Here is a 12,688-nt window from a genome sequence, read left to right as displayed (position 1 = left end):
GTTACAAACCAAAAAGCAATATGGGTATGTAAGTTACCATAGTATAAGCATTGTATTATTTTACCTGCTCATGAGTTGAGACTCAATCTGTTCCAAGCCAAGAACGCAGAATCTAGATCAGTCCTTGTTCATTTCCCATGTAATAGTATCTTGTCTAGTTTAAAGTATGCTAAGCAACCCTCAGCTTCCATCACTTCCTTAGGATATTATTGCACAGCAAAACATCTTGCCCTCCGGAAAGTTTTCTTAATGTATCCTATTTAAACCACCAAAAGTGTGTTGGGCATTTTTACATAAGACAGGGAAGTGAATTAGTCAGAAATGCTCAGTTCTCTTCCATGAAAAGATGTCCACAACTCATTACAGTTGCCCTCCATGCTGGAGTAGTTACACAGCTGCAGTGCAATGACATCAGAGAGGGCAAATAACTCAAGAGACCCACATACCAGGCAGCAGTTCCATCCTTAGCCAATGTGGCCATGTCTGCAAGGACAACCACCTCGTGGGGGACAGACTGAGTTGTTTTGGGGTTTTTTGGAGGGGAAAGGGGGCGTTAAATTTTTAAAATCTGAGCTTGTTTCCAACAACCCTGAAGTCTTTCGAGGAGCTTATTCTACAAGATTAAACTTAATCATGGATGCATGCATAGGACCAGCTCTATTTTCTCACCAACTGAAACAAATGCTCCAGAGTTTGGCTGCAGACAATGTAAAACACACTTTTCAGCATTCTCAAAATAACCAGAACATGCTCTCCCTCTTCTAGAAGTCCTTGGGGGAAATTTGAGCAGCTGGAGGAAGAAGTCTTACCTTAGATTTTTTCAGGGATTGGGTTTCTTAACTCTTTAAATTTTCCTCCAAGCTGAGGGTGTGGAGTGAGAGGTCAGAAGCAGCTCTGGACAAGATGGTTCTAGACTCAACCCACCTCTAATTCCCTGAGTAAGAGCTAGCTTCCAGCAGCTCACTTTGCCAGACTTGGTTATATGCATAACAGCTTTCAATTAACCAGGAGAAAACTTGGAACACAAATTTTCAAAACCTGATTTTAAAAAGATGCCCACACTGAAATATGATCAGAATAAAAACATCAATTGTCAGGATTGAGAGGTCAAGTAATTATATTGCATACACATCTTTTAAACAGGCTTTGGAAGGACTGGATTTTTATCAGTAAATGTTGGTAAGTGTCCATTTCACTGTAGACACACAAACCTACAACATAACATTTCCTTTTAGGGTAACTGAAATTTACAGATAGGCAAAGAAAGAAAAATGGTGCTTGAGAATTTAAGTGTTTGATTTAAGAATATTCCATTTATATATTTTGACATGGGATGTTAACAATTTGTATTTTAACCATGATAAAGTTTTAACATTTTGAAACTTGTCATTAAATTGGTTGATGCCCCCCCATAATTTCCTACAACTGTGAAAGTTTAAACAGATACAAATAAAGAGTGCTTAAAAATAAACATTGATATCCATCAAAATTATAAAAAGGAAACAATTATGCCAAGCCTATTTACAAATAAAGAGCAAGAGTCCTATTCATGCCTATTACTCCCCTTACCTTAAGGCAGGCCTGCACAACATGCGGCCCGCGAGGGCTCGCTGTGCGGCCCGCGGAGGGGTGAGTAGGCGGGCTCACTGTGCGGCCCACGGGGGGGTGAGTAGGCAAGCGGCGGGTGAGGGACGGGGGCTGAGGAGGTGAGCGGGAAGTGGCGGGGGGTGAGTAGGTGAGCTGAGGAGGCAAGCGGGCGGCCAGTGGCGGGGGGGCAGGTGAGCCGGCAGCAGGGGAGGAGGCGGCTGAGGAGGCAAGCGGGTGGGCAGTGGCAGGGGGTGAGTAGGCAAGCTGGGGGAGGGGGGCTGAGGAGGCGAGCGGCGAGTCGGTGGCTGACCTGTTCTACTGATCTGGTCTGGCTCCCATCCCCTCTCCAAGGGTTGCAGCTGTCTGGAGGTGCCTGCCTTCCACACCTTCCTCATTCACACCTCATTCATTCAACAGGGCAATTGATTACAAAGTGGGGGGAAGATCTTATTCTACTTCTAGCAAAAAAGACATTTTTCTTTTACCTTAATTATACTACCTTAGGGGCCCGCTATAACATATTACCAAGGTTCAATACCGCTGTTTCGGTGGGGCGGCGCTGGAAAAGGAGGGCTTGTTTCTGTGGGGCAGGCAGCGCTGGGGGAGGGGGGGGGTTGTTTCTGTGGGGCAGGTGTTGTGTTTCGGGGGGGCTGGGCAGTGCTGGGGGGTTTTGGCCCTCAGCTGTTTTCTTTTGAGTAATATGGCCCTTGCCGCTTTACGAGTTGTGCAGGCCTGCCTTAAGGTAATCTGCTGTTAGATATAGAAAATTCAGGACCAAAAATTCTTAAATATCCTTTGTGTGTCTTTTTCAATAAAAACAAGGAAGAAAAAAAGGCAAAATTATATTTAAATAAATGTAAATTCGATAAGTTGTGAAATTTCTTGATTGACTTGTAAGTCACCCCACCCTATTGGAATAACTATTGGAATAATTTCTTCCAGCTTTTACTTCCCAAAATTGAGACCCATCCTGCCAACATATACAGTATTCTGCATTGTTACTTGAACCCTAAATGGCAGACCACATATCTTCATTTCCACTTTTACTAGTCTGATGGAGAAGACAGAAAAGATGATGGCAAAGTGGGGTGAGGTTAATTTAAAAGCTTCCATATCCAGATACCAGAAAGGTCAAAGTGGAAAGAATTTTGGAGCCGCCTATCATCCAATTTTGCATATAAAATTCATTAGCTTTCCTCTAAACAGGACAGACAAGAGGCTGTAAGTGGTCTGTGCTTCTAGAGTAATGTGCAGCCCTGTTTACCCAAAGAAATCTTTGGGTCTCACAAAATAAGTGGTCTGGGCTGATGTCAAGGTACAGTCACACTCAATACTGCACATTCTAGAGTGCTTATGTGAGATGCCAATTTGAAACACTCAAGGAATACACATTTAATGAGGGGGTAACTACAGTAGGTGCATAGATCTAGCAGGGCCTCAAATGTATCTTCTTTACAAACATACAGTGCAATCCCACCTACCAAATATGTCTGAAGGACATGGAACACCCTTCACAAAAATGTAGTAAACTGCCAGCCAGCAAGCTCCCCAAATTTTAGAGTGACAAAGTGTGTCAGCTTGTTCAAGGGTAGCCTGCTCTAAAGAGAAAGTGATCCATGCTTTCATTCCCCAAGCCTAGAGTTTTATTAAAGACAATCATCAGGTCTGTCAGTGAATCTATACTCTTGGACTAGTATAAATGGAATGCACAGATGCTGTTTTATTGTATTTGTCCAACTTTCCAAAAATTATGTGTATGCACTTGACAGTATAAGAAGAGCAACGTGATTGCTATGGCAGAGAAACAATCATGCATACAACAGTAATTCTTCTAGTTACCTAGGTAATTAAAAGCCTGTGGGGTGAGTCCGATTTACACAGGGAAAAATTAGCAGAATTTGGCCCTATATTTATAATTTAGCTAATGAAACCGCACTATCCTCCCTCCGCCCACAGCACTAAGACCTCCACCATTCCCTTGTATTTTTCTTGCAATACTGGATTGCATCTAAACAAACATTTAGCCCCTGTACTGTTCAGCAGTGATCACCCGCACTCTAGGGTCCCGTGACCGGAACAAAGGTATTTTACAGGGCAATATCAAAGGCGCATCATAGAGCTGAGAGAGAAAAGCTTACATAATCAACGCCTAGCTCAAATCAAACTAATTAGCATTACATTCATTCCGCTTTGGAAACTAAACTAGTTTAAAAAGTAACAATTGCAGCCCTGTAACTTTTTTTTAGACTGGTCACCTGATATTCTTTTGCACTGAATAATTTATTCAAATGTAAAAACTTAACAAGTCAGTCTATATCAGGAGATGCAAAAAATAGGGATACACACATTGTGGCTACTGGCCAGTCACTGCTTAAAGTTACAAAGCCTGATACTGAAAGATTTTTAATTCATCCACTTTTGAAGTTGCACCAAGATAAAATGGTATTTAGGTTACTGATGCAATTTTTCTGTCAGTCAAAAATGTTTAGCATGGCTATTTAAAGATTCATCGATGGGGAAAAAGTTTTAATGCAGGGCTACTGCCTCTCTTATTTTTATACATACAAAACTTACTTCTCAGTATGCCCCAGTACCTTTTGGCATTTCACGCCTCAAAAAAAAAATTTTTTTTCCCCAAAGTGGTTGAGTTACATAACTTCTAGTAGCAGCTACCATCACACAAATTGTAGGAATACTATGAAAAGTAGTATCTATATTAAATACTGTAAATGGAAAAGTAAGCAAGAAAAAGGTGTTCAAAATCCCAAGTCAGCAGTTATAGGTATGGTCAATTATTTTTAGTTGCATCCTTATCTGTAGAGATTCGTACCATCATGGCAAAAACAGGTTACACACAAAAAACACATTATCACTGCAGTAGCTTTCACTGCATTTTAAAGGAGAAATCTACTGTCCAATTAAGAAGCAATGTAGATGGATTCTGAAGGTAGTCAAGGTCTAAACTTCTGCCAGAATGATGGTGATTCAGATTATGGGAGGGAGGGTTGTTATTAGGGGAAAGGAATGGAGGAGAAGCCTGCATCTTAACAGAGCTCTCCGTTTTATGAACAGTGCTATAAAACATAGCTGCTCCTGGTTGTGACGGGTAAAGTATTCTTCTCCCCTTGCTCCTAATCCCCCTGGCAATAGATACTTCCTCCTCTTCTTGATTTCTCCCAAGCCCAGAACAAGGCATACCTCCCAAGAAAGCCCCATCCCTGGCACTCTGTTATCCCAACAGGGTGGGAGAGAAGAGTACCTCACCCACCACTGGTGACCTACTTTTTTCTGTGTGTAAAACTACAAAAAAAACTTTCTGAATACAAAATATCCATTTGGACACCAAGGGCATATGATGTACACCTACTGTGGCTTTTGTAAGTCTAAATAAATAATAGAGGCAAGTATAATAGGCTGCATACAAAGTATTACAATACCTTCCTTCATGCAGAAGATACCATATCCAAATATACAATTCCCAAAACATATTAGTCAAGGTTTTTAAAATTGGGTAATTTTATGGAAGTTTTATATGAAAAGCCTTTGCTGTTTTTTTAAAAATAAGTCCCTCAAAATTTCAAAGGAAACACTAGGACTCTCCATTTTTGGCAAGTGGCAAGTGACAAAAAAAAAAAAAAAAAAAAAAATTGGTAACTCAGATACATCAGTAGATGCCAAAATTTGTGACATGGCTCCCCATAATTACTTTGATACCATCTTTCCAGGCAGTTACAGGTTGCAGAAAAATTGAATTGTTTTTCCCCCAGATGCTGCTAAGCTGTTTGGAGAAAAGAGAGAAAGGTTAATTTGCAATGCTATTAAAATGCACAGGCATTTAAGATTACTGAGAATGAAGTCCTATTTCTTAATGATTACTGTAATGGTCTTAAGTACTAGAAAAAAGATCAGTACTGAAAAATGTAGCACTATCTCCATGCAGTTAAGACACAAAATGGTGATTCCCTTTTGTTTACGTGTATGTTCAGTTTATAACACCAATTATAATCTTGAAATCGGTTATTCCTTGGTAGTGCACAGCACAAAACAAAGCCAGCCATATAACTCTTCCAGCTGGTCATTAAGCCAAGAAATACGCTCCCTTATGTCATTATTGCTTAAATAATTTTAACAACTACTTTTTATTTATTAAATTAATCTTCTTCCTGAAGTATTTCCCCCATTTCTTTTGTTATAAATAAGGTTAAGATTTTGTCATGGTTATTTTTAGTAAAAGTCATGGACAGGTCACAGGAAAAACAATAATTCACAGAAGCCTGTGACCTGTCTTTGACTTTTATTAAAAATAAGGTGGGGGCTAACTGCCAGGGGACCGGGGTAAGGGGGCTAAAACCCGTGGTAGCTGGGAGCCCACAGGGCCTGCCACCTCAAAGCCCAGAACTGAAGTTGAAGCAGAAAATGTCAGAGGTCTCTGAAAGTCATGGAATCCGTGACAGAATCTTATTCTTCGTTAGAACTGCTGTAGACTGAGCCAGACTACTTTCAGTACATGCAATGCCTACACTTAAATTAGAGATGGAGAGGCAACCAATAACTCTACACACCAACAAGCCACTTTCTTGAAGTGCACTGTCCAAAGAACAAACCTCTTTTTAAGACTCTCTCAACAACTGAGCATTATAATACAGCCTTGCAGTCAAACTCTGAAAATCTGTTAAAATTTATCAACTCTGTACTCTCAAACCCCTGCATATATCCAGAAATGTAAACCACATGGGAAGTGTAAGGCCACGTGGTATAGCTTTGCTGGCATAACTCCATACCGTAGATGCAGCCTTCAGTGACGGAACGGATTTTTCTGCTACTGAAGGAACACCACCTCCCCAAACAATGGTAGCTAGACTGATGACAGAATGCTTCCATCATCAACCTAGCGGCATTTTCACAGTGGTTAGGTCAGCATAGCTACACCACTCAGGGTGTGGATTTTGCACACACACCTGAGCAATGCAGCTATTTCGACCTAAATTTTAGGTGTAAACCAGGCCTAAATCAACAGTTACACTGCATCAAGTTTAGCCAATTAGTTAAACATTTAATTATTGTCATTTATTACATTTTTAGATAAACATATTGCAGAATGCAGTCAAAATAGAAAAAGCTGAATGTGTACGGCCCTATTTAACTGGCAATACTACGGATTCCGCAATGAAAGGCTTCCACTGCAATTTTGACAGTGGGCGTTGCAAGAGCCCCCACTCTCAGTCCCAGGCTCCTGCTCTCAACCCCAGGTGGCCAACAACAGAAAATCACGGAAAAGTAATAATGGACTTTGTTACCGCAAATAATAGGGTCAAATATTACTTTTCCACAATTTTCCATGACTTGCCTGCAGCTCAGCCAGTTTTTTGACAATCGTTTGCAATTCAAGTAGGGCCTTATGTGCACACCTATTGCTAAATATAAAAAGCACTTTGTTGGCCCTTAGTCTACAATTTAGCATGTGAAAACAAGAACAGGACATAAAATTATGAACTAACAACATGACAGTAAATAAAAAGTAGATAATCATCAATATTAGGAAACAAAAAATGAAATGAAAAAATGAGAAAGAGGTCACCAGAACATGGAAGTAGCTACTAAGGGTGCGTCTATACTTAAAACGCTACAGTTGTGCCACTGTAGTGCTCCAGTACAGACCCTACCTACACCAACAGGAAGGGTTCTCTCATTGGTGTAGATAATCCAATTAGCACGCTTTACATGGGAACTTACTTAGTCATCTTAACAATACTACTCAGGCATGTGGATTTTTCACCCCCCTGACCAATGTAGTTGTACCGACCCAATTTTCTACTGAAGACCAGGCCTAAGATTTCTACTTAAGTTACATGGTTTCTTGAAGAAATGCTCCACACAGTTAAAGTGCTATTTATTAAATTATATATTTAGTAAATCAGAGTGGTCACTGCAAACTCCAAGGAGAAAGTGTCACTGCATCTTAGACTCTTGAGAAACAGCAACAGTTTTATTCCATCCCCACCCACAAAAGATGTTCATTTAAAAGAGAAAGTAATTTTATCAAGCTGTGAGACAAATCAAAGTATGGTTTAACTCAAATACCAGTTTTATATTCTTGCTTAAAAAGCTTCCCAACTGATAAAAACATACAGACAACACTGTTAGCACTCCCTTTTTCAATTCCCAACCATCTAAAGATCCATCCATTAAAAACAAAATGTTGAGTTAATAAGATGAAAAAATTATTTGAGCCCATAATTGAAAGATCAACACATCTGGTTTTATTATAGTACTGTAGTCTTATTTGTACGGCACAGAGCTAATTACAAAGAAACATTTACAAGTTTTTCAAGTATTGTTAAGATATCAGTTCAAGGCTTCTGCTTCAAAAAGCTATATTTAACAATATTCCATACAGATAGCACAAATTGATTAGCATTCAAAGAATTTTCCCCTCTGTTTGGCTTACATATGATTCAGAAGGCACTAAAAATCCCTGCAGTCACATTCTTGGGGGTGGATCCTATTCCTAGTTGTACAGGCACACATCATTTTGCATGTTGTAAAATTAGCTGTTGCTCATATGCAGTAGATTTTACAGAACGCAGTGATACACATGTGCATGTTAGAGGCCAGGATTAAGTCCCAGATTGCTCTGATCCAACAACGAAGTGTTTATAATTGTGCAAAAAGGGGGAATCCTATTATAGAGCAAGATAGTGTCACATTTAAGTTAAAGTTAAGGTAACTTAAAAGGTTACCTTAAAGCTGACTAAAAATGCCATGGCAGTCTTCCATGCTTACTGTTTTAATACTTTTGTTGAATAAGATGATTACAAGTAAAGATGCGTTTCTCCAACAATGAGCTGTACAAACTCAGTCTAGGCTCAATCAAGTCCAGTTCTTCCCAGCTCACATATCACCAAGAATAAGAGCTCTAAAGGTTAAATTCGGCTCTTAATGACACTTGGACTACCCCACTACCTACAACGGGGTTGTAGAAGTGTAAAAAATTGGAACTCTAAATAGACAATCTGACTGATACTGCATATGATGGAATAGAAGCCACAGCTAACTAGTTCTTAGCTGTGCTGGCTCTGTATTTCTGTGAACATGTAACTCTGAATACAAAGAAAGCAGAAGTAAAAAATTACCTTTGCACATAGTCACTTTTCAAATTAGTATCACACTAACTTTGGATTGGTTGAGATTAGTTTTTCCAAACATTCAAGCTTTTCAAAAATGAAAGACAGCAGAAGCCCTGTTACCTCTTTTTCCCCCATTTCTTATACTACCTTTTAAAATAAAGCAGGAAATGTGGCCAGCAGCTGGTCCCGTCTCTTCTGCCCCAACAGAGCTGTATCCACTTTAGCATAAAGAAAAACAAGGATGCTAAATACACATATACTTTATCAAACAGTGATGTTTCACAAAGAAATTAGTTGTCTCTCCTCTTCTTTTAATTCCTATTACCACTAATGGGAGCTACTTAAGCACATCACTGAGCGAAGGAGACGCTTCAATTTACTCTTAATCCAACATATAAATCCATTTATTATAGATTAGTTTTAAGGCTTAAGTATATTAACTCAATCATTTTAGAATGTCTCAATTGTTAACTCTAGACTTAAGTTGACCCATTCTTTGTGAAACCTCACTTTACATTTAATTATTTTTCACAACCCTTTCTTCCCCAATTTACATACATGTAAATAATCTAAACATTTTAATACAGCCAAAAAATAAAAAGGTGTATTGTAACCTATTCATCTTGCAAGATAGATTAATATTAGTGCTGGTCCAAAAGCAACTCACACACGTTTGTCTGTGACCCCCAAATTATTTTATTCCTCCTCTCTTAACTAAACATGGAGGTCTGCATGAGCATTATTTTTTCAAACCATTAATGTCAAGACATAACCTTTGTTCACCTGCAGACTGTATTTCCTAACTGACTACAGAAAGTTAGAGATATTGCTGAATACTCAGAGATGCCAATTTAGGATCCCACAGTAAAGTTAAAAAATTGCATGCACACTTGTGTAAGTAAAAAGCCACTTTTGAAATACAAGGAATCTCAGTGAGCTTGGGTATACAGACTATTTATGGCGAACTAGAATTAGAGTTATTTCAATGCACTGCAATCTTTAACTTGTAATTCACATTACCGTTCTGTGAAAAAAAGTAGGTGACTTGCCTGCATTAGGGTGCCATTGTACAATGTTAATAACTGAAACCAATATTTGGGTTCTGTTTAACATACAACATTTTACATCACCAAGCAAGGTAGACTAATGAGAATTGATTTTCTTTTTTAAAGGGATATTGAGAACCACCAGGACTAGAATCAGGAATTGTATACCACTGGAAGGCACAAATCCTGACCTTTCAAAAGAAGAACAATTTGCTTCTAGTTCTGGGTGGTCTAAAGACAAAAGATCTTAAAAAAAAAAAAAAAATCACATCATACTGATTACCATATTATTTGTCCCTTCCCCTAGCCAGATGGATATTTCAGTAGCAAATATCTTAAAAACTGCTACTATTAGAAGGAAAGCAAACAGTGTAAGTTATTATTTTTCCATTATTTGAGAGATACTGGCTACTAAAATCAAGTTAAAATTCCACTGCAGAATATACGCAAGGGGAAGAATAATAATCAGAATGTGATTTTAATATCCACTACCTGTCCATCTGCCAAAGCTGGAAACACTTTGGCAAATCAGTACAAATGCTTTCAGGATGAGAAAACATTTCTAAGCACTGGTCCTGAACCAATGATCAGAAAAACCTGGACTAAGCATCAATGCAAGCTGTTTGATATCGCATTATGGGAATATATGGATCCTTACCAGGTTGCGAGGTGGAAAACGACTGTTCTTTAACCCCTACACAACGGAGCCTGGCAGGGCAAGCACCTAAAAAAGAAACTGTCAGAGAGGTTTAATAGTAATGTACAATTGAGACTTGTTACAGTTTTATATGCATGCTTTAACTGTTTGCTGATCAATACTATGTCTGTCCAGTGACGATGTCCTAATAAAGTAGCATTTTTCTTTAAAAAAAAAAAAAAAAACCAAGTATGTTCAGCTCCTCAGGATAAGCAGACTACACATTATCTGATTCAAAACAGGGTAGACAGTATTATCTTTACTGCCAACTGTGGGCACTGAGCACACCTTCATGCTTCAGGTTTGCATGATCTTTCACTCACTGCTGCAAACGGGCTCCGAATACCTGCATGTGTCAGTTTGCACAATATTTAGTACGCTGCTGTAAGCAGATCCCAAGCGCGCTATTTGTGCGCCAGTTTTGCGCGATCTTTACCCAATACAGGCTCCCAAGTGTGCCGTTCACGCGAGCTCTTTACCCTCTGCCACACAGGGGCGCTGTTCCCACGCCAGTTTTGCCTACCCCCTGTTTTTCAAGCCATGGCCTGCTTGCTCCGCCACGGCCCGAGGCCCCTGGATGTGGGCACGGACAGGTGAGAATAAAGACTGAAGCAGGTACTTGACCCTACATTTTGAAGGAGGCACATGCCCGCCTGGCACACAGGGAGCAGAACTCCACCGACAGCTGATCCCTGTCCACGTGGAGGCAGATCCCGCCGGAGGCCAGCCGCTCCTCCCCCTCCGACTCCCCAGCATCCTGGCTCGGCAGGGCGTAGTCGTGGTCGCGGCTCTCGCCGGCCTGTGGAGGGTGCTGATGGGGCGGGTCCGTGTCCCTGAAGAGGCTGGTACGGAACCGGAGCCCCCCCGCCCCGGCCAGGCGGCTCAGCAGCTGCCCCAGGGCGCTCTGGTTGGCCAGCACGGCCCGCAGGTAGCTGGTCTCCCGCTCCAGATCCCGCAGGCGCCGGTTCAGCCCCCGGTTGCGGTCTCGCAGCTGCCGGTTCTCAGCGGCCAGGCCCTGCAGGCGGCTCTCCAGCCCCAGCACGTACTGCTTCTTCTTCAGCCGGTTCAGGCGGGCCGCAGCCGCTGCCTTCAGCCGGCTCCCGGCCGCCACCCCGCCCGGGCTGGTCCCGCAGCTCCTCCGGCCCGGCGCGCTCAGGGGCGGCTCCGGCTCGTCCTGCTGCCCGCAGAAGCAGCCGCTCGGCTCCACGTCCAGGTCCCAGTGTGGCTGGGCCGCCTCCAGCAGGTCGCCCAGCTCCAGCCCCGCAAACGGGTCCTCCTGCTCCGCCGGCTCCTCGGCCCCAGCGGCCGCCTCCCCCATCGCCTGCTGCGGCTGCTCCAGGACGGCCGGGTCCCAGCGCTGCTGCTTGGTGCGGGGGCCCTCCAGCTCCTCCTCCCCGCCATCGCCTCCTCCGGCCCCAGGGGCCGGCCCCGCGCTGGGGAGCTGCCAGGCGGCGGCCGAGGGGCTTTCTCCGCCCGACGAGGCCGCCAGCAGCTGGGTCAGGCTGTGGCGCATGGTGGGGAGGGGGCGAGGCCCGGGCTTGCCCGCAGGCTAGTTCAGGGAGGGGGAGAGGAAGAGGATCCCCCGCAGGGGGAGGGGAGACGCCGCGGGACTGAGAAGCGAGCGAGGCTCCAAGGCCAGGCGGGACCCTGCCGCCGCCGCCAGCCCCGGCAAGCAGGCCGCAGCGCGGGGGGCTGGAAATGGCGGCTGCTCTGGCCGGGGCTGCGCGGCCGCTACTGCCGCGCGGAACCGGAAAGAGAAGAGACCCCTCCCCCCACCCTCTGCGCGCGCCCGCCCGCCCGCCATATTCGGGACAAAGGGGGCGGGGAGGGTGGGGGATTCTAGAGGGGGAGGGGCAGGGCAGTGTGGGGGGAGGATGTTAGAGGGGGCGGGGCAGTGGGGGATTCTAGAGGGGGAGGGGCAGGGTAGTGGGGGGGGGGAGATGTTAGAGGGGGCGGGGCAGTGGGGGATTCTAGAGGGGGAGGGGCAGGGCAGTGGGGGGAGGATGTTAGAGGGGGCAGGGCAGGGTAGCGATAGGGTTAGCCTAGAAGGGGGCAAGTACCATGGCTGGGTTACAAAGCCGGACAAACAAGCTGCCTTGCCGAAAAGTGGTCTCCCTCTACTTACGAAGAAGCTTTAATCCCAAGAGCTGTACCACGGCTTTGTTAGCACAGGCGGTACCCCTGAAATGCAGCCATCGCTGGAGCACAGAGCAGGGCAATGAAAATGATCA

The 12,688-nt window shown here is 43.4% G+C and overlaps 1 protein-coding gene across 1 annotated transcript; it reads right to left on the bottom strand.

Moving 5' to 3' along the window:
• Positions 1-7,824: 7,824 nt before the first annotated feature.
• Positions 7,825-12,200, bottom strand: CREBZF (CREB/ATF bZIP transcription factor). Its single transcript, XM_054015747.1, has 3 exons — positions 11,087-12,200; positions 10,419-10,496; positions 7,825-8,932 (listed from the first exon to the last, which is right to left on the bottom strand). The coding sequence occupies exons 1-2, from the start codon at positions 11,968-11,970 to the stop codon at positions 10,448-10,450; spliced, it is 933 nt and encodes a 310-aa protein (XP_053871722.1). The 5' UTR covers positions 11,971-12,200; the 3' UTR covers positions 7,825-8,932; positions 10,419-10,447.
• Between the last annotated feature and the right edge of the window lie 488 nt (positions 12,201-12,688).

This window comes from Malaclemys terrapin, chromosome 1 (assembly GCF_027887155.1).
Source record: "Malaclemys terrapin pileata isolate rMalTer1 chromosome 1, rMalTer1.hap1, whole genome shotgun sequence".
Taxonomy (NCBI): domain Eukaryota; kingdom Metazoa; phylum Chordata; order Testudines; family Emydidae; genus Malaclemys; species Malaclemys terrapin.
Note: the sequence above shows the minus strand (reverse complement) of the source record. Positions and strands in the feature narration are given on the sequence as shown.

Bases quoted from the DNA above. Each gene is read 5' to 3' on its own strand.
- CREBZF (XM_054015747.1), bottom strand. From the start codon at position 11,970: ATGCGCCACAGCCTGACCCAGCTGCTGGCGGCCTCGTCGGGCGGAGAA. The intron at 10,497-11,086 runs GTAGGGTCAAGT...CCTCTCTGACAG, and splicing joins GCATGTGCCTCCTTCAAAAT to TTTCTTTTTTAGGTGCTTGC.